Source organism: Mchenga conophoros, linkage group LG9 (assembly GCF_057382185.1).
Source record: "Mchenga conophoros isolate Kocher_MC1m ecotype Shallow Benthic linkage group LG9, M_conophoros_male_GT1.1, whole genome shotgun sequence".
NCBI lineage: Eukaryota > Metazoa > Chordata > Actinopteri > Cichliformes > Cichlidae > Mchenga > Mchenga conophoros.
The window spans coordinates 35558567-35581007 of record NC_140534.1 but is presented as its reverse complement, the minus strand read 5'-3'; the positions used below and the strand labels follow the sequence as shown (position 1 = coordinate 35581007).

Sequence of the window (22441 nt, the reverse complement as noted above, 5' to 3'; positions counted from 1 at the left end):
TCACCATTTGCTCCAGGAGCTGCGCCTGGATGACGGCCGATTCCAGCGCTATCACCGTCGTTCACTCGGCCAGTTTGAGGACCTGCTTTCCCTCGTCGGTCCCAGCATTGCCCGCCTAGACACCAACTACAGGCGCTCAATCCCACCTGCAGAGCGCCTGTCCGTCTGCCTGAGGTTAGTAAAACTATTTAATACGGTAGTCCTTTATTGATATCTGTGCTAATATGCTAAACCATCCATCTATACACTGCTAACATGGATGTGCTATGCTAACAGTGAATGCTGTCGGTGTTTACTGAAAGCAAACTGTGGTACAGAGACGACTCTTTATAATATTTCTAGTGATACTCAGAAGCTCTCATTAAGTCCCGATTTAATTCGATTTATGCTGTTATCAGTGTTTGAATGATAGCATGGCTGTGGTGTCACATCAATGTATGCGCTCGGTGTTTGCTGATATCAAACTGTAGCATTAGGACCACTGAGTTAACCTTGTAGTGATACTCACTCCTTTTTATTTAGACCTGGTTTAATTCTGGGATAGTTGAATATTTGTATATAATCCCTGCAGCTGTCAGACTCTATAGCAGGGGTCACAGCCTTTATTAAAACAGAGTTAGATAAAACTGTGAACAGTTTGGTTCATCTCTAGTTACATGGTTCTATCTTGATAAGCTGTCTTATCACAGATTAATTTTTCAAAAATATTAATGATTTAAGCAAGGAAAGGGCTACATGTCAACACACAACTCTTTATTTCTATTAATGTCTCACTTCATTCCTACCTGATTGACATGTTTAGGAATTGTGAGTGATTGGCTCACTGTAGAGGCAAAAGTTGCTACCAATCAAATTATGATATGTTAAAGTTAAAACAAAACACAACTGTTTTAGATATTATCTAATATACATTTTGTAATTATCCTTATAATTACAAAAGGTTTTATGTAAGATTCATGTTTTGTGATTTATATCTGACATCACAAAAGTGTTTTGGAATTTGAATAATGTATTTTGTAACTGCAGTACACATAATACTGATTTTGAACAATTTTGTCCAGGTTCCTTGTCACCGCGGACTCCTTCAGCACCAAGCATTCAGTTACAGAGTCGGTGTGTCCACGGTGAGCCAGATCACCCCCCAGGCAGCGACGTCCATCTGGGACTGTCTAGTGGACGACTTCATGGCTGTGCCTTCACCTGGAGACTGGCGGTCCATCACAGAGGGATTCCAGGAGCGCTGGAACTTTCCTCTGTGCTGTGCAGCTCTGGATGGGAAGCACGTCCAGACAAAGGCACCCCATATATCATATAGGAGACACACACATTGATATACACTAAATATTCATTTCATTTCTTTTTTGTGGTGCCCAAATTGATGCACCTGCTTGATTTTGTTTAAACAATTATTGCACACTTTCTGTAAATCCAGTAAACTTCTTTTCACTTCTCAAATATCACTGTGTGTCTCCTGTATGATATTTAACTGACATTTTTTATTGTAACAACCAACGATTTATACAGGAAAATAATGTCTATTAACAAGGTTGCCCAAACCTTTGCATCCCACTGTATCAGTATATTTTGTCATTAGTATAATATGAAATAAATTCTACATGTGTCAAGTCGTGTGCCAACATTTGCTGTGTAGTAGAACTGAGACATTAGTCATTATAAACATTTATTTGAAATAATATTAAAAGTCTCAAACAGAAAAACATTAAACATAAATATATAAAATATAAGAATTTACAGAGAGACAGGAATAAAAAGGACCAGCTGCTCTCCAGAGCAGGAACAAGGCTGAGGAGGAAATGCTCCATTGGAGACTGGTGTGGACTCTTCAGGGACTCCAGGGTGGCCAGCTCCACCGCCGATGGACCATCCTGGGACCCGTCCCTCATCTGCCTCGGAGCCGTTCTCCCCTGTGGGCCTGTAAAACAGCACAAAACACAAAGAAATGAGAAGGCTGCTACTAGATTTTAATTTCAACATTGAAAAAAAACAAAAACAGGATATAATCAGATTGGTTGTAGATATTTAGTAAAGGTGATCACAAGGAAATCCCACCGAGTAAAAAGCTATCAGTGCTGCTGTACATACCTGTGGGTGCAGCAGTAGGGGCTCAGGGACTGGGGATGCTCTGCTGCAGAATCAGTTGGTTCTATCAATACAGTATTAAATGTTAACAGGTTGAAAACAATAATCGTAGAGTAGACAGTGGTCCCTCATTTATTGCAGCAGGGGTTCTCAGAATCAGTGGCGTGTCCAGCGGGGTGGCCTGGGGGGGCACAGGCCACCCCCCCCAACCAGACTGGCCACCCCAGGTGCCACCCCAAAGGCAAAACAATAAACTTCAATCAAATATCAAATGTCCGATTATGTTTTCACGGTGAAGCTCAGATATCCGAGTGTAAGTGAATGCAGCACCGGCTTCTGCGCTATGTGCATCATGTTAGCAAAGGTAGGAGAGCCAAGCACAAAGACGGCACCGCAGGAAACAATTTTTCGGTGAAAGAAAATGAGGACAGAATAAATGTCCCGGTAAGTAATATTAAGTTTGTTGAGTTTAGTAAACTTCGGTGAAATTAGAATACCAAGGAAAAAATAACACTTAAAGAATTATTGCAGCCGTGGAATATTTCAGACAGTATGCTACTGAGGGCAGCTAACATAAGAGTTATGAGTTATAAGATGTAATCTAAGTCGTAACATTGCTGTATGGAGCTGCAGATTTGGTTGCAGGTTAACATCGCTGGACTGGCCATCGGGCTTATTTGACTTATTTTTTATTTTTTTTGTAATGGCATGAACAATGAGAGGTGGTGGATTGGCCAGATGCAGGTCGATGTGTAGAAATAACTCAGTTGTTTGGTGGTGGCTATGACGGGGCTTCCACAGAGGCAACAGGTGGATGAGGGAAGGGGAGGCAGGAGGAGAGCCCCGAGGCAGCCGCCGGTCCGAGTGTCAGGTGAACTGAACTTCAGGTAAGAAGTTATGACCTGCAGTCTCTCTGGGTCAGATATAAACCAAGTTTAGGTGGAGTTTATTTTCGTTGTGCTGACTTTTTACTGTCAGTTACAATAACTCATACTGCGTTCTAGCCAGCTTGATGGAGTTTTTATACAGCTGGGTGGGTGCTATGATGTTACTGATAGTGAACTTTATTTTATTCATAAGGTTAGTTAGTAGAGTTGCCAACGGCTCCTTAAAAAAATGGAATGGTCCCTCATTCAGAGAAAATATTACACGTTTCGTATTGAGCTGAGAAGAGACGCAGTTTGTCCCGGACTTTAGCTAGAATGAAAAAAAGACACAAAGCTGGAGTTATTCTGTCGTTACGCTGCACAGCTGCCTCTTCTTCTCTCATTCTCTCACCCTCCCTCTCCTGTTTCTACTTCAATCATGAATCTGATCAATGATCAGCTGATCGGCTTTTCTCTCTTGTTTATCGCCCACTTTGCGCCAGAAAGAAGAAACCAGCGGATGTCGCGCTAAACAACAGCAGCACGTTTAAGCTTGATCAGCTGTTGTTAGAATGTATTTAATATTAATTTCTAGTATCAGCTGATGTTTGCTGGAGCCACAGCTGTAAAGCTGCTGGTCATGATGGTTTGGATATGTGGTGAGAGGGAAACATGAAGATGAAACCAGGAGATGTCCTTACTGAACCATCAGAGCTGTGATGGAGAAACAGGTTTACCTTTTAGGTGACATGAATGAGTTGAAGTTATGAACTGTTTCTGAGAGATAAATAACACCAGGATCCTTTTTTATGTAGCTGACAGCTGGTAACTGTGCAGGGGCGGGTCTAGCAAAGTTTTGCCAGGGGGCCAGGTAGGGCATTAACAGGGAGAGGGGGGCACAAAGAAATACTTTTCTTTCTTATTCTCATTTAAAATATCTAGCTTTTATTAAATAATTATCTAAATCTTACAACCAAAGTTTTTATCTGACGTAAAATGTATAGAAATCATAAATATACCAACAAGACTGTACATCACTGTCACAACAGGGTTTGTTTTCAGTCAAAGTCTTTATGGCTTTAATACCTGGTGGGTCGGTCTGTAGTAAAAATGCCCGATTTTCTGTCCCAGTCCAGCCCTGCAGGTTATACTGGCAGTGTCACCATGCCAGCTGACTGTATTTCATCATCAGCCAGTGTTGTTCTTGATCAATATTACCAAAGTTTACCATAAGGCAGCATAGAAAGTATTTACTTGCTTTCAGGTTTCATTCAAATGTTAGTCTTTTCAGTTGTTTCCCCACTTTTTTCCTGTTTCAAAATCAAACACCAGTTTGTGAGAAGATTATCTTCTTTTTTTAACAGGCAGATAAAGTTTTGCATTGGCTAATTTGTCAATTGTATGTTTAAAATGTTCATATTTTAATATTAAAAAATGTTTTTGCCCAAAACATATGTGCACTATATGTCAGTAAAAATACTATGCAAATATTGATGTCCTTGAATGCTGAGTAAACACTGACAAAGCACTGATTGTATCTCTTGTACTTTATCAACGCAGTATCTAAAAACTTTGCACCGTAGTGGTTAAAATCTCATTCTAATAAGAGTTAAAAGCACATTCGGTTATTAGGTTTATAGGATTATTGAATTATGGTTAATGGTTGGTAGAATTTTTTTTAAACATTATCTGCCAATTACATCTGCCACCCCTCTCCAAATCTGTGCCCCTACCTGGCCCCCCCAACAAAAATTTTCTAGACACGCCACTGCTCAGAATAACTAGCCCCTGGTCACGCACTTTATACACTGTGAACATTGGTCACAGTTCTCACAATTGATTCTCAAAGTGCAAACCTTTGTAGATTGCAAAACGTAAAAGTATTATTATGCCGCGGTTTGTCTTCATCTGCCCGCCACTTTCATGCGCCTTTTCCCCTCGCGGTGCAGGTGTCTATTTCCGAATGAGGCTCATAGTTATGGGTGTTTTTGTGCTGTTTTTTCTATTGGACGTGATGGTTATCAAAACCAAACATGACAAATTTGGCAAGCGCAGGAGACACGGCACGGAGCAGATTTGTCAATCAGGCTGCAGAATGCAATGCTGTACTGTGCAATAAAAAATCAGCGAAAAAGCAAAGCAGTGACGGATGAACAGCGGGACCACTGTGTGCTGTTTATTAATAAACAATAAAATATATTCCTAAATGACAACATGCATAAAAGCAGAACGGTATTTGTACGTCAGTGGGAAAATAGCGGTGGCTTGCTAGCTTTTGTGCGGCTTCCCCGGGTCAGTAAAAACTTTCAAAAGAGAAATGAATGAACTTACCAGGTTGCCCGATCTCTTCACATATCTTCCTCCAAGCTCGGTCCTTTTTATTCCTGTCTGGGTACTGAAAGCAGCTGGTGTCGTACAGCTCCAGGTTGTTTGCTACGGCGTTGATTAGCCTTCCCACCATTGAAGTATGAAGGGCTTTGGCTGGACCTGCCCCTTTGACCTAGGTTACAGCCACGTCACCAGGCTCCTGATTGGTTGTCGCGGCGCGATTTGACGCTGGAGTTCAGATTTTTCCAACTTGAGCGGTAGATGCGAAACGCGTGTGTGCACAAAATGCAACACAAAAACTCACACGCGTGGTTTTTTTCGCGAGTCAAACGCCTGAAACGCGCTACACTGACGCGCGTTTCAGGCGTTTTGGCGCCGCAAATCTGCTTCCGAATTTTCGCGGGAGCCACAATCGAGTTTGATCCCTCCTAGTAGGACAGGAAACATACTGATAAGAGTTTCAAAGTGTCTTTGTAAGCAGACATGATTGAAATGAGCCAGTCTGAGTTTGGTTGCTGCAGTTTGTGCTTCATAAACAGAGCTGAAGCAGAGGCAGCGTGTGCCTGCAGGTGAATGTACACTGCTGTTATAAGAGCTGTGGAAACTCAGGTCAAAAGGACGTAACCACACTGCTGATCCAGGACAGTCACAGAGTTACAGCATCATTTGTGACCATAAAGACAGAAAGCTCATCCAAATCCTGGGATTAAAAGTCTGTCCTGGTGGTGTCCAGTCAAACACGTCTCTGTGAAAGCTTCAATCCAACAGGCTCCAAAATCCTTCTGCTCATTTCCTCGCCGGGCTCTTGATGTTCCTGTACCATCTCTGTGTCATCCTCCTCGCTCCCTCTTTGCACTCACAGTCTTTGTGCATCATTAACACTCACATGTGGAAAACCAAAGTTTTACTGGGCAGAAGATGATCATCAGTGACGCTGTCTTTAAAATACTCTTGTTAGAAATGTACGACTTTATTGTGAAAGATTCAGAGTTTTTTCTCTTGTTGTGTTTGTTTGAAGCTGCTTCCTGTTGGCTTCAGCTGTTTGGAGTTTCCATTTTCTAAACTTCTACGTTCTGAACCTTCTTCAGCTCTGAACAGATGATGAAACACTGAATGATTTCAAGCACTTTGTCTAATAAACTTACATCTTTCATTCTTTATACAGATTGGAGGACTGTGATTTGTCAGATATTGGCCTTGATTATCTGGCAGCAGCGCTGAAGTCCAACCCCTCGTATCCCACAGAAGTCGACCTGAGTGGAACCTACAGCAACCTGAAGGATCCAGGAGTGAAGCATCTGTGTGGTTTCCTGGAGAATCGACGATGTCGATTTGAAACTCTGAGGTCAGTCAGCATGTTTTAGTTGTGCTGAGATGAATATGATGTGAAAGTTGTGCTGACACTAAACTGCAGACATCAGGCTGATATTATACTGATCCACACTGAGGATCTTCATGGTAAAGTCTGTTTTCTTCTTCTCTGGTTTAGTCCATTGACTGCAGCAGAACAATGTTCACATTCAAACAGTGAGACTCAACGTATGGCCCGCGGCCCACACGCGGCCTGCCCACCTTTCCTGATTCAGAGAGAGGGGACCCTGATTAACTGTGTAGCTTCTTCCTCACAGTTCTAAGGTTCAAAGGTCACGACACACAGCAATCTGTGAAACAGTTTGTAACAGGAATTATTGCACATTTACAAACTAACACTGCTGCACGGCATGCTGGGTAATGCTAGCTGCTCATGTAGTCGTATGCTTTGATGTGAGCTGGAGGCGGAGACATTCCCTGATGACATCACACTGAGTGTTGGTGAATATGAAGTTTCCTTGTGAATGATTTCCAGCTTTGACTGTAACAGTGTGAAGGCAGTGATCACAGCAAAAACTGCATGAAGTATTTGGACTGACAGAAACATGTGGACAGCTTTTGTTCTGAGGGTTTAGACAGAGTCTGCCTCTGTGTGTGCTCACTGTGTTTAATCCTTTAAGACCGGTCGGGGCGGGCACGCTCCGTTGTGCATAACTGTTTTTAAATCTCTGTACAACTGGAACCACATAAGCTAGCGCAATAATTTTAGTTGCATATGGAACCGGAGGAGTTGTACTTACATGTTATGCCATCAGCTTGTCCTCGGTCACGGTTTCCTTCCACTTATAGCTTTGCAAATATTGCATCAAAAGCACTTGCAGCAACAAAAGCATAATATGTCAGAAACAAGCTTTGCCGATCCGATCAGCTGTTTGCAACCCTTCCTAGGTTGGAATAGACGTCAGCGCGAACTATCACATGTCCGCCATTACCTGCCCGAAACCGGAAGTGATGTCATTTTCGTGGAAAATTTAGGCGTTTTTTTTTTAACTTTCAGGGCCTTATAAACCTACACTGGTGTTTTTAAAAGTCATGTTTGACTTTATGCTTTTCTGTGTCGTTTCTGGGATGCTTAGAACTCATATTGCACTGCTGGAAATCGTTTATTTTGATGCACATTCTGTTTGTTTGCAAATTTGCAGTATAATATTTATTTTCGTTTTTCCTGCAGTATATAAAAATTGGTCTATCTCAAAAATGAAACTATGAAGACACTCAAAATAAATTTCCTGTGGTGGGAAACTATTTTGTGAAACTTTTTGTATTTACAGTTTTGAGGGATAAACCTCTTGAATTTCTCTAACTAGAAATATATGTAAAAACACAAAAACGTAGTTTATTGCACTTTTTTGTAATTCATGTAGTTTCTATGGACTTAATGTATACATATTATTAAAATTTAGGCTATAATGGTTGTATTGATGTATAGCAACTTGAAATACTCCCAAAAATGGCACTACAGCATGTAAAAATATAAAGATAAGCTCTGGCGGACTAAAAAACGACATTTTCCGCGAAAATGTCACTTCCGGTTTCGGGCAGGTAATGGCGGACACGTGATAGTTCGCGCTGACGTCTATTCCAACCTAGGAAGTGTTGCAAACAGCTGATCGGATCGGCAAAGCTTGTTTCTGACATATTATGCTTTTGTTGCTGCAAGTGCTTTTGATGCAATATTTGCAAAGCTATAAGTGGAAGGAAACCGTGACCGAGGACAAGCTGATGGCATAACATGTAAGTACAACTCCTCCGGTTCCATATGCAAAACAAATTATTGCGCTAGCTTATGTGGTTCCAGTTCTACAGAGATTTAAAAATAGTTACGCAAAATGGAGCGTGCCCGCCCCAACCGGTCTTAAAGAGTTAATAACAATCAGCTCATATTAGACAATAAGCTATATACCAGGAACTGATCACAGTCAGGTCAACCAGCTCTGAGCATGCTCAGTCTGAGTTATGGATATTACGGTTCAAAATGGCAACGGGTAAATAACGACCAGAAGCTCCGTGTGAATCCAGAGGAGCAGGAACATGAATGATGACAGTAGATGTTTGTGTGCTGGAAGCAAATGAGTGTGTGATGTTCTTTCAGTGTTGCACTTTGTAGACGCTCCCTGAGCACTGGTCTCACAGCCAGCTGCACATAGAGACCAGTGTTGTTAGTCCAGGTCAGAAGATGACTTGTTGGAATGAAAATGAGCTTGTAGTTTGTCTGCTTTAATAATGTGACTGGAAAAAGGTGTTGGACTTCAAATATGTCCATTTCTGTCACACTTCACCTTTAAAAGTGAAGCCATGTGGTTCCTGGAAGGAAAAACACGACTTTTTCAAGGCTTTGTCCTGTTTTTATGAGAAATGTTCGACTTTAATGTGAAACATTCAGAGTTTTTTCTCTTGTTGTGTTTGTTTGAAGCTGCTTCCTGTTGGCTTCAGCTGTTTGGAGTTTCCATTTTCTAAACTTCTACATTCTGAACCTTCTTCAGCTCTGAACAGATGATGAAACACTGAATGATTTCAAGCTCTTTGTCTAATAAACTTACATCTTTCATTCTTTATACAGATTGGTGGACTGTGGTTTGTCAGAGATCAGCTGTGATTATCTGGCAGCAGCACTGAAGTCCAACCCCTCCCATCTGAGAGAGCTGGAGCTGAGCTCCAACAACAACCTGCAGGATCCAGGAGTGAAGCATCTGTGTGGTTTCCTGGAGAGTCCAGGATGTAAACTTGAAACTCTGAGGTCAGTCAGCATGTTTTAGTTGTGCTGAGATGAATATGATGTGAAAGTTGTGCTGACACTAAACTGCAGACATCAGGCTGATATTATACTGATCCACACTGAGGATCTTCATGGTAAAGTCTGTTTTCTTCTTCTCTGGTTTAGTCCATTGACTGCAGCAGAACAATGTTCACATTTCAAAAGCTTACATGAATGAATGAGTGGACAGAAGTGGACAGAGATCATCTGAAGCCCTTCAAAGGCTTTAAATCAGCACATTTCTTTTTATTCTTTATCAACTCTGTTAGTTTCTCTCTGTTTTCTGTGGAATGAAGCTAACAGCAGGCTAATAAGATGCTGACCAATAGGTTTCTATTAAAGGTTGTAATTTGTATATGAAAAAGGTGTGGTCCACCTGCACAGGTGAGCAGTCCATCACAGGGCCAACAGAGAGAGACAGAGAAGCACTCTCTCACATCCACACCTACAGCCAATGTAGAAGCACCAATGAACCTAAGCAGCATTTCATTGGACTGTGGGAGAACATCCTGTCAGGGCTCTGTGTGCGGGCAGGCGGAGAGGAGGATCCAAACGCAGGACTCAGACACTAACTTGAAACTCAAAAACCTCAGCTTTATTGCTGGTACAAAAACAAAACATGAATTGAACACGGAATAAGGAGAACCGAAACACACAGGCATAATCTGATGGTACGACGCGACACAGAGCATGGGAAAACACAGGGCTTAAATACAAAGGGTAGTAATGAGGGAATGGGCAACAGAAGGGAGACACAGCTGGAGGAGATCAGGGCTAACGAGACGGGGGAGCTAAGCTGCACACACTAACATAAGACAAAGACTTTCACAATAAAACAGGAAACAAGAATTACTAAACCAGATGCAGACATGACACTGAGAGACAGACTAGACACTGAACAGAAACTGTAATACACATGAGAACCCAAAACCTAAGAACTGATCCCTCACCAAGAATAGAAACAGATCCATAATGATAATAATAAACAAAGCACCAGAACATCAGAAAACAATCCATAATGCAAAAATAAACCAAAACATAATAAACTCAAAATACTGGGTCCAACGGACCCAGAACCGTGACACATCCAACCTCCACAGAAAGGCCAACAAGCTTCAACCTACAACCTTCTTGCTTTAAGGCACTAGTGCGAACCACTTTTCCCCATTTCAGCCCAAATCCTGCATCTTCCTGTTTCTGACTCCAGGCCAGCTCCACTAACACTGTCTCATCAGACACTGCCACCTAGTGGAGGAAGTCTTAGTTCCATTTGAAGCTTCAGATTACAGTTAGTTCCTTTACAAAGAGGTGGAGGTGGTGGGGCCACAGCACCATCATCACTGAGTGCCAGAGGACACTTAACCTTTGTTTCCATATGCTGGGAACTTCCTGTTGTTCCAAGGAGGACTGGAAAATGTTCCTCACAGCACACTTCAATCATCTCCCTCCCACAGCATCAGGACCAGGGCTTTTTCTCTCTTTGGTCCCACTAAGAGATTTCCACACAAACACCTCATCAGTGGGACTCTCAGAGCTACCAGCCCTTTGCTACAATCACAAAGCTCTTCATTGAAATCAATGATATCAAAGCTGGAATCAAACGAGTCCAAGTCTTCTGCTGATTCAGCATCACATTCATCTTTGCTCCTTGTTCTGCATCCCCACCATGGACTTCATTCCTTTCCAAGCCAGCCTTGAGTGTCCTTTATTCAGCTCATCCTCTGCTTTACTTTTACACCTGATTTTAGCTGCTTTATCTCTCTTTCAACAAGTTTCTGTGCCTCAATCTTTTTCTTCTCTCCCTCATAACAAGACAGCTTCTTCTGCCTGAGAACATGTTGGAGTGATTTACTAATCCAGGGCTGCTTATTGGGGAAAATACTTCCTGTTTCCAAAGTAATCCCCATTTTCCCCAGAAAGAAATCTCAGTAGAAATCGATGATCTAAGTGAGAACATGAGCCTTTAAAAAGTCCCAGTGGGAGCAGTCAGAGCAGTCCCTCAGTCCCAGTATAGAGTCTTTGGTCCAGACTGGAACAACTGTGTGCCCAGTTTGAGCTCTCTTCAGTGCTGTGACCTGACAGACCCAGAGGGGCCATCACATCACATTTAGAAGCTCCCCTGATGGAGCCACAACACATGTCCAACACTTAGTCTGTCTTGTTGGACCAACTGGAAGAAATGATTCAAGGACTTAGTCACAGAACAGAGATTCAAATCTCCAAAATCCAACTGGCTGCATCAGGACATATAGTCTGAAACTCTGCACAGTTTCCTGTTTGAAGCTGCTTCCTGTTGGCTTCAGCTGTTTGGAGTTTCCATTTTCTAAACTTCTACATTCTGAACCTTCTTCAGCTCTGAACAGATGATGAAACACTGAATGATTTCAAGCACTTTGTCTAATAAACTTACATCTTTCATTCTTTATACAGATTGGAGGACTGTGGTTTGTCAGAGATCAGCTGTGATTATCTGGCAGCAGCACTGAAGTCCAACCCCTCCCATCTGAGAGAGCTGGACCTGAGCGACAACTACAACCTGCAGGATCCAGGAGTGAAGCATCTGTGTGGTTTCCTGGAGAGTCCAGGATGTGGACTTGAAACTCTGAGGTCAGTCAGCATGTTTTAGTTGTGCTGAGATGAATATGATGTGAAAGTTGTGCTGACACTAAACTGCAGACATCAGGCTGATATTATACTGATCCACACTGAGGATCTTCATGGTAAAGTCTGTTTTCTTCTTCTCTGGTTTAGTCCATTGACTGCAGCAGAACAATGTTCACATTTCAAAAGCTTACATGAATGAATGAGTGGACAGAAGTGGACAGAGATCATCTGAAGCCCTTCAAAGGCTTTAAATCAGCACATTTCTCTTTATTCTTTATCAACTCTGTTAGTTTCTCTCTGTTTTCTGTGGAATGAAGCTAACAGCAGGCTAATAAGATGCTGACCAATAGGTTTCTATTAAAGGTTGTAATTTGTATATGAAAAAGGTGTGGTCCACCTGCACAGGTGAGCAGTCCATCACAGGGCCAACAGAGAGAGACAGAGAAGCACTCTCTCACATCCACACCTACAGCCAATGTAGAAGCACCAATGAACCTAAGCAGCATTTCATTGGACTGTGGGAGAACATCCTGTCAGGGCTCTGTGTGCGGGCAGGCGGAGAGGAGGATCCAAACGCAGGACTCAGACACTAACTTGAAACTCAAAAACCTCAGCTTTATTGCTGGTACAAAAACAAAACATGAATTGAACACGGAATAAGGAGAACCGAAACACACAGGCATAATCTGATGGTACGACGCGACACAGAGCATGGGAAAACACAGGGCTTAAATACAAAGGGTAGTAATGAGGGAATGGGCAACAGAAGGGAGACACAGCTGGAGGAGATCAGGGCTAACGAGACGGGGGAGCTAAGCTGCACACACTAACATAAGACAGAGACTTTCACAATAAAACAGGAAACAAGAATTACTAAACCAGATGCAGACATGACACTGAGAGACAGACTAGACACTGAACAGAAACTGTAATACACATGAGAACCCAAAACCTAAGAACTGATCCCTCACCAAGAATAGAAACAGATGTATAATGATAATAATAAACAAAGCACCAGAACATCAGAAAACAATCCATAATGCAAAAATAAACCAAAACATAATAAACTCAAAATACTGGGTCCAACGGACCCAGAACCGTGACACATCCAACCTCCACAGAAAGGCCAACAAGCTTCAACCTACAACCTTCTTGCTCTAAGGCACTAGTGCGAACCACTTTTCCCCATTTCAGCCCAAATCCTGCATCTTCCTGTTTCTGACTCCAGGCCAGCTCCACTAACACTGTCTCATCAGACACTGCCACCTAGTGGAGGAAGTCTTAGTTCCATTTGAAGCTTCAGATTACAGTTAGTTCCTTTACAAAGAGGTGGAGGTGGTGGGGCCACAGCACCATCATCACTGAGTGCCAGAGGACACTTAACCTTTGTTTCCATATGCTGGGAACTTCCTGTTGTTCCAAGGAGGACTGGAAAATGTTCCTCACAGCACACTTCAATCATTTCCCTCCCACAGCATCAGGACCAGGGCTTTTTCTCTCTTTGGTCCCACTAAGAGATTTCCACACAAACACCTCATCAGTGGGACTCTCAGAGCTACCAGCCCTTTGCTACAATCACAAAGCTCTTCATTGAAATCAATGATATCAAAGCTGGAATCAAATGAGTCCAAGTCTTCTGCTGATTCAGCATCACATTCATCTTTGCTCCTTGTCCTGCATCCCCACCATGGACTTCATTCCTTTCCAAGCCAGCCTTGAGTGTCCTTTATTCAGCTCATCCTCTGCTTTACTTTTACACCTGATTTTAGCTGCTTTATCTCTCTTTCAACAAGTTTCTGTGCCTCAATCTTTTTCTTCTCTCCCTCATAACAAGACAGCTTCTTCTGCCTGAGAACATGTTGGAGTGATTTACTAATCCAGGGCTGCTTATTGGGGAAAATACTTCCTGTTTCCAAAGTAATCCCCATTTTCCCCAGAAAGAAATCTCAGTAGAAATCGATGATCTAAGTGAGAACATGAGCCTTTAAAAAGTCCCAGTGGGAGCAGTCAAAGCAGTCCCTCAGTCCCAGTATAGAGTCTTTGGTTCAGACTGGAACAGCTGTGTGCCCAGTTTGAGCTCTCTTCAGTGCTGTGACCTGACAGACCCAGAGGGGCCATCACATCACATTTAGAAGCTCCCCTAATGGAGCCACAACACATGTCCAACACTTAGTCTGTCTTGTTGGACCAACTGGAAGAAATGATTCAAGGACTTAGTCACAGAACAGAGATTCAAATCTCCAAAATCCAACTGGCTGCATCAGGACATATAGTCTGAAACTCTGCACAGTTTCCTGTTTGAAGCTGCTTCCTGTTGGCTTCAGCTGTTTGGAGTTTCCATTTTCTAAACTTCTACATTCTGAACCTTCTTCAGCTCTGAACAGATGATGAAACACTGAATGATTTCAAGCACTTTGTCTAATAAACTTACATCTTTCATTCTTTATACAGATTGAAGAGCTGTGGTTTGTCAGAGATCAGCTGTGATTATCTGGCAGCAGCACTGAAGTCCAACCCCTCCCATCTGAGACAGCTGGACCTGAGCGACAACTACAACCTGCAGGATCCAGGAGTGAAGCATCTGTGTGGTTTCCTGGAGAGTCCAGGATGTGGACTTGAAACTCTGAGGTCAGTCAGCATGTTTTAGTTGTGCTGAGATGAATATGATTGTTGTGCTGACACTAAACTGCAGACATCAGGCTGATATTATACTGATCCACACTGAGGATCTTCATGGTAAAGTCTGTTTTCTTCTTCTCTGGTTTAGTCCATTGACTGCAGCAGAACAATGTTCACATTTCAAACAGTGAGACTCAACGTATGGCCCGCGGCCCACACGCGGCCTGCCCACCTTTCCTGATTCAGAGAGAGGGGACCCTGATTAACTGTGTAGCTTCTTCCTCACAGTTCTAAGTATCAGACACAACAATGAATCATCCACAGCTGACTGTCTTTAGCAGGTCAAAGGTCACGGCACACAGCAGACAGTCAGAAATATTCTAACTCTGATCATTGATCAGTTGTGACACTGTGAGACTTGATCAGAGGTGTGATCATCACAGCAGAGGCCTTTGTGTCAAAGTCACTGAGGATCAAACAGAAACACATGAAGCAGATTTTCCTCTTCTGGCTTTTTATAGCAGATAACCTTCAAAATCTTCTGCAGTCCATCAACAACTGAAGCAAACCATGAATCAACATGTGAACATGAGCTGATGCTGCTGAAGTGAAGCAAAGTTACAGAGGTTTGATTACAGACACAGCTGAGAGTTTGTAATCTGTCATCATTTTAAAAAGTTTCCATGGAACAGCAGAAATGAGGCTTTACTGTCAGAGGCCGACAGCACTGAACACAACAGCAGACTGGTGGCTAATAAACAGTGAATGATGCAGAAACAGATGTTTGAAGCTGTTCTTGGAGTACACTGAGAGAGAGAGAGCTGTGCAGGCAGCAACAGCCAAAGTCAGAGAGAATTCATGAGCATATTGATCAAACGTGAAGCAGAGTTTGGATCTTCTTCTGCTGCTGCTTCACTCAGTTTTGGTTGGAGACAGATGAAACCTGCAGCTTCAGGATCTGTGAGCTGTCCACTGTCAGCCCCGACGGCGTGTCCGTGTACGTGCCGTCGAGTGAACGATCCACGCTCTGTGTTTCCATCTTTGTGTGTTTAGCTGCTCTCATTTACTGTTTTAGCTGTTCGCTGCTTGTTGAAATAGTTTGTGAGCTTTAAGCTGAGATTCTGGCAAAATACATTTATATTAAACATCGATTCAGGATTGAATGAATCAACATCGTTTTATTCAAATTAAAACCATTTAAATGGGAACATGAATTTTTTACAGCCGCCTCTAATGCTGGGTGATGTCAGCTGGTCCATGTGCAGCTGGCTGTGAGGCTCAGGGAGCGTCTACAAAGTGCAACACTGAAAGAACATCATCCATAAATATTGAGTAATAACTGGACTCTCATACAGCGAGACTCAAATGCCTTTAAACATCAGCTTATCCTGCTGATCCAAGTCCAACACTGAGTTTGTAAAAACATGTTTGTCAATCATTTTGTTTGGTTTCTGAGGAAAAAGATTCAATAAGTTGCTGCTAATACACAACATTTCATCATATTTCCTCATAACCCTCTTTTGTCTGACCATTTGATCCCATTTGAATTTGCAATAAAGGATCCACAGAGTTTGGTGACAATGATGACAGTAGATGTTTGTGTGAAAGTGCTGGAAGCAAATGAGTGTGTGATGTTCTTTCAGTGTTGCACTTTGTAGACGCTCCCTGAGCACTGGTCTCACAGCCAGCTGCACATAGAGACCAGTGTTGTTAGTCCAGGTCAGAAGATGACTTGTTGCAATGAAAATGAGCTTGTAGTTTGTCTGCTTTAATAATGTGACTGGAAAAAGGTGTTGGACTTCAAATATGTCCGTTTCTGTCACACTTCACCTTTAAAAGTGAAGCCATGTGGTTCCTGGAAGGAAAAACACGACTTTTTCAAGTCTTTGTCCTGTTTTTATGAGAAATGTACGACTTTAATGTGAAACATTCAGTTTTTTCTCTTGTTGTGTTTGTTTGAAGCTGCTTCCTGTTGGCTTCAGCTGTTTGGAGTTTCCATTTTCTAAACTTCTACATTCTGAACCTTCTTCAGCTCTGAACAGATGATGAAACACTGAATGATTTCAAGCTCTTTGTCTAATAAACTTACATCTTTCATTCTTTATACAGATTGGAGAGCTGTGGTTTGTCAGAGATCAGCTGTGATTATCTGGCAGCAGCACTGAAGTCCAACCCCTCCCATCTGAGAGAGCTGGAGCTGTACAACAACAAGCTGCAGGATCCAGGAGTGAAGCATCTGTGTGGTTTCCTGGAGAGTCCAGGATGTAAACTTGAAACTCTGAGGTCAGTCAGCATGTTTTAGTTGTGCTGAGATGAATATGATGTGAAAGTTGTGCTGACACTAAACTGCAGACATCAGGCTGATAGAATAGAATAGAATAGAATAGAATAGCCTTTATTGTCATTGTACAGAGTACAACGAAATTGGAGTGCCACTCCCTTGGTGCAAGATTCAATAATAAATATAAATGTAAAATATAAAAAGTACAATAAAACAATCGCAAGTACTCAAACAGTAGTAAGTACGATATATACAGGATAGCAGCATTAATATAATGACAGTATGAATAGCAGCATAATATAATGGCAGTGACGGTATGGAATAGGTTCAATTGTTTTTGTGCTTATTTACTACGGTGATAGCTCTGGGAAAGAAGCTATCCCTGAATCTGTTTGTCCTGGTTTTATGTGACCTGTACCGTCGGCCTGACGGTAATAGTTCAAACAGTTGGTTGCTGGGGTGAGAGTGGTCCTTGATGATATTGCCAGCTCTGCTGAGGTACCGAGAGTTTGCAGTGACCTCCAGGCTGGGCAGAGAGCAGCCAGTGATCTTCTGGGCTGTGTTGATGACCCTCTGCAGTACTTTCCTGTCCGCAGCTGAGCACCCTGCATACCATGTTGTTATGCTGTAGGTTAGGATGCTCTCTATGGTGGCTCTGTAAACTGTCACCAGCAGCCTCTCCTCCAGGTTGTTCCTCCTGAGCACTCTCAGAAAGTGGAGACGCTGCTGGGCCTTTTTTTAACTGATCCACACTGAGGATCTTCATGGTAAAGTCTGTTTTCTTCTTCTCTGGTTTAGTCCATTGACTGCAGCAGAACAATGTTCACATTTCAAACCTTCAAAGAAGAAAAAAAAATCCTCCACTGGATGATTCACTGTGAAACTCTCCAACTCTTCATTCCACCTTAAAGTCTGTCTGACACTGAAATCCAAAGCAAAATGTACGTTTGCTTTACAGACAGCAGTCCAACACAAACATACACACATCATCCAAACACAGTCCAACATCCAAATCTCCTCCACTGCCAGCATGAATGATGGGAAAGAGAAGCAGGAACACTCTGACATTCAGGGTTAGAATGAGTTTCATGAAGCAGACTGTGAAGATCAAAGCTGCATTAGAAAGCTTACATGAATGAATGAGTGGACAGAAGTGGACAGAGATCATCTGAAGCACTTCAAAGGCTTTAAATCAGCACATTTCTCTTTATTCTTTATCAACTCTGTTAGTTTCTCTCAGTTTTCTGTGGAATGAAGCTAACAGCAGGCTAATAAGATGCTGACCAATAGGTTTCTATTAAAGGTTGTAATTTGTATATGAAAAAGTGCTTTGGCTCAGCAGGGATCAGCTTACAGGTAGAATACAGCTGCTGGATGGGATCAGCATGTCATAGCTATCTACCAAACTGCTAACTGGGGGATTTCAGGCCATCTATGGATCATTTTTGCTAACTGTTTATTCAGCTTAGGCTCACAGGGCTGCAGCCTGTGCCCTAGCTGTCATAGGGCAAGAGGCGTGGTCCACCTGCACAGGTGAGCAGTCCATCACAGGGCCAACAGACAGAGACAGAGAAGCACTCCCTCACATCCACACCTACAGCCAATGTAGAAGCACCAATGAACCTAAGCAGCATTTCATTGGACTGTGGGAGAACATCCAACCTCCACAGAAAGGCCAACAAGCTTCAACCTACAACCTTCTTGCTTTAAGGCACTAGTGCGAACCACTTTTCCCCATTTCAGCCCAAATCCTGCATCTTCCTGTTTCTGACTCCAGGCCAGCTACACTAACACTGTCTCATCAGACACTGCCACCTAGTGGAGGAAGTCTTAGTTCCATTTGAAGCTTCAGATTACAGTTAGTTCCTTTACAAAGAGGTGGAGGTGGTGGGGCCACAGCACCATCATCACTGAGTGCCATAGGACACTTAACCTTTGTTTCCATATGCTGGGAACTTCCTGTTGTTCCAAGGAGGACTGGAAAATGTTCCTCACAGCACACTTCAATCATCTCCCTCCCACAGCATCAGGACCAGGGCTTTTTCTCTCTTTGGTCCCACTAAGAGATTTCCACACAAACACCTCATCAGTGGGACTCTCAGAGCTACCAGCCCTTTGCTACAATCACAAAGCTCTTCATTGAAATCAATGATATCAAAGCTGGAATCAAATGAGTCCAAGTCTTCTGCTGATTCAGCATCACATTCATCTTTGCTCCTTGTTCTGCATCCCCACCATGGACTTCATTCCTTTCCAAGCCAGCCTTGAGTGTCCTTTATTCAGCTCATCCTCTGCTTTACTTTTACACCTGATTTTAGCTGCTTTATCTCTCTTTCAACAAGTTTCTGTGCCTCAATCTTTTTCTTCTCTCCCTCATAACAAGACAGCTTCTTCTGCCTGAGAACATGTTGGAGTGATTTACTAATCCAGGGCTGCTTATTGGGGAAAATACTTCCTGTTTCCAAAGTAATCCCCATTTTCCCCAGAAAGAAATCTCAGTAGAAATCGATGATCTAAGTGAGAACATGAGCCTTTAAAAAGTCCCAGTGGGAGCAGTCAAAGCAGTCCCTCAGTCCCAGTATAGAGTCTTTGGTCCAGACTGGAACAACTGTGTGCCCAGTTTGAGCTCTCTTCAGTCCTGTGACCTGACAGACCCAGAGGGGCCATCACATCACATTTAGAAGCTCCCCTGATGGAGCCACAACACATGTCCAACACTTAGTCTGTCTTGTTGGACCAACTGGAAGAAATGATTCAAGGACTTAGTCACAGAACAGAGATTCAAATCTCCAAAATCCAACTGGCTGCATCAGGACATATAGTCTGAAACTCTGCACAGTTTCCTGTTTGAAGCTGTTTCCTGTTGGCTTCAGCTGTTTGGAGTTTCCATTTTCTAAACTTCTACATTCTGAACCTTCTTCAGCTCTGAACAGATGATGAAACACTGAATGATTTCAAGCACTTTGTCTAATAAACTTACATCTTTCATTCTTTATACAGATTGGAGAGATGTGGTTTGTCAAAGCGCAGCTGTATTTATCTGGCAGCAGCACTGAAGTCCAACCCCTCCCATCTGAGAGAGCTGGACCTGTGGGAAAACAACCTGAAGGATCCAGATGTGAAGCAGCTGTCTGATCTTCAGCAGAGTCCAGACTGCAAACTGGAGACTCTGAGGTCAGTAGAGTGATGGAGTGAGTGGGTGGTGCTGTCAGCAGTATTGTACTAAACACAGTCAGTATGAAACAAAGATCCAGTGTTTCCTGTAAAGCTGCAGCTTCTCAGTGAAGCTGTGAGAGGAGAACGGTGACAGGCTTCAGGATTGGACACAAACACTTCCTGTTTCTCACCTTTATGGTCACCATAGTAACGGCTGACACGCTCTGATCAAACGCTGTCAACAGCCAATCAGCTCTCTGAACAAAGCAGCACGCAGACCAATGACTGCATTCATTTCCAGGTTTAAAGCAGTGAAGAACACAGTCTGTAGGTGAGGAAGAGTTTAGTGAGAGCAGATGTTTGGATGGAATTCCTCCAGTTAACAGCTGGAACCGTCCTTCTGGATTGTTGGGCTTGTTGTTGGGGTTCCTACAGAGCTCAGAGTGGACACACCAAGGTTCTTCTAATGAATGAAAGTCCAAACTCAGACTAGGAGGGAAAAACATTTTCAGCAACTTCAATAAAAATCCAAAGATTAGAAAAAGTGAAGCAACAATGAGTCCTAGTACAGTCCCAGCACTGAAGTCCCTGCTGCTCTTTATACTGGATGTGCTGCATCACTGACTGACAGCTGATGAAGAGTCTCTGGAAACACTCGTTTATCTCCTCTGCTCTTCCTCCTTCTCTCTGCAGGTGGTGGTCATGGCAATAAACAGGACGGTGTGTGTGCTGAGAGGAGCAGCTGTGTCCTGATGATCCAGAGAGGTTGAAGCAGCAGCAGCTTGTGTGTAGAGACGCTCTGACTGGGCCATGTTACTGGGAGGTGGAGAGGAGAGCTTCATCCAGCAGTGACTGACAGAGGAATGAAGTGCAGATGACTGTCAGTGCTGCAGAGTGAACTGCTCTGAGAACAGCTCCACTGTCAGACACAATGTAGAGTCCAGCATCAGCCCTGTGTGTCCCTCTGGATCTGACAGGATCATCTTTTTTTTTTCCTTTTTTTTTTTGCCTGTCCCGTTTGGCTCTTTTGCATCAGAATTGTTGTCTAAAGGCAAAGAAAGATGCCCAGCGGATTTACTTTACCAAACTGACCATCCCAGCCTTGCCATAATGGTCCATTTGATTCACCTTTTATTGTTTATTTTATTTTCACTTGCTGAATACGGGACAGACTTGACTGGGGGAAAGAAGGGGAGAAAGAAAGAGGGAAAGAGAAACAACTGAGAAGAGGGACGGGGGAGAAGGGCAAAAGACAAAAACCAACAGAACGGGCAGAGAAAAAAAAAATGCATATATCGATCACCTGGATCACCTGCTGAGAAAGAAAAAAGAAAAACAAGCAGAAGAGAACAAGAGTAATAGAATAAACAACATCACAATGATATATGGGAATATGACAGTAAATACTAAATATTAAACATTATTGTGCAGCACATAAGATCAACAGAACACAGTGTGCTTTGAGGTAGGAGCCAAAAAGGGTGTAGTTTGTGGGTGTGATCACCCGTGTGTACACCTGTGAGCATGGACGCGCTTGTTGTTTTTAAAAGGTTCCTTCATGTAATGATCTGCTAGAGGGTGTGGGGGGGCCACAGCCCCGTCCTCCAGGGCATGAAGCAGGTGTGGAGGAGATCAAAACTCCAGACATCCAGAGGCCCCCAGAACACAAGAGACCAAGGAAGACCTGGTCTTCCTGTCAGGAAGATCTGACAGAGGATCATGAGTGTATCTGGACTGCTCTGCTGCTGCTCTGTCCTTCTACCGTCTCTGCACAGTCTCTGTCTCACTCTGGAAAGATTTTACAACTTGTGTATTACAGAACATTAATATGATATTCAAACATGTGATCTTCTCTTTATTTCTGAGTCTTTACCAAATAAAGAAAAACCAAACTAACAAACAGAACCTGTCGTGTCCTTTTTCACCACATCTGTGAATCTTTTCTGTTTCCCTCTTTTCCTCCTTCCTGCAGCTCCATCTTCATCATTCTGTGTCCAGTATATGTGAACACGTCCAAAGCATCTGAGCCTCATGTTGCCCGTTTGTGTGAGTTACGCCTGTCGTTGTGTTGTGGTGTATAAATCAGGGGCAGGAGACAGCGCTGGATCTCTGAGTTCTTTACTGTCAATTTCTGCAACATCTGCAACATCTAGAAATGCAAACCTGTGAGCTGTGTGTGTTGTGCGTCTGCTCGGCCACCTCTCCTCCGGCCGTGCTGGAAGCAGCTGTGTTTGACAGTTTTATCCACTCGACAATAATCGAACAAATTAAATGTTCAAAAATATCAACTTAAGCACTTCAAAGTCAACAAAAAGCTTAAAACAATGAAATAATATTTCAGTGAAAAAACAACAGCTCATA

The 22441-nt window shown here is 42.9% G+C and overlaps 1 protein-coding gene and 1 long non-coding RNA gene across 8 annotated transcripts in view; one reads left to right on the top strand and one right to left on the bottom strand.

Moving 5' to 3' along the window:
* The window catches only part of LOC146567800 (NACHT, LRR and PYD domains-containing protein 12-like), a 42398-nt gene extending 20413 nt beyond the window's left edge, over nt 1–21985 (top strand). For 2 of the 7 annotated variants that reach the window (XM_085285670.1, XM_085285669.1), the window contains exons 9-15: nt 6460–6639; nt 9226–9402; nt 11851–12027; nt 14476–14652; nt 16753–16926; nt 19925–20098; nt 20774–21985. In XM_085285670.1, coding sequence (XP_085141796.1) covers nt 6460–6639; nt 9226–9402; nt 11851–12027; nt 14476–14652; nt 16753–16926; nt 19925–20098; nt 20774–20792 — 1078 coding nt within the window. In that variant the 3' untranslated portion in view covers nt 20793–21985. The remainder of the gene's footprint in view (nt 1–6459; nt 6640–9225; nt 9403–11850; nt 12028–14475; nt 14653–16752; nt 16927–19924; nt 20099–20773) is intronic. The other 5 variants (XM_085285672.1, XM_085285671.1, XM_085285673.1 and 2 more) reach the window with 5 other exon arrangements.
* LOC146567801 (uncharacterized) lies at nt 1665–4677 on the bottom strand. Its single transcript, XR_014893721.1, has 2 exons — nt 2104–4677; nt 1665–1933 (listed from the first exon to the last, which is right to left on the bottom strand). It is a non-coding gene; the product is annotated as an uncharacterized LOC146567801 (long non-coding RNA).
* Nucleotides 21986–22441: the final 456 nt, after the last annotated feature.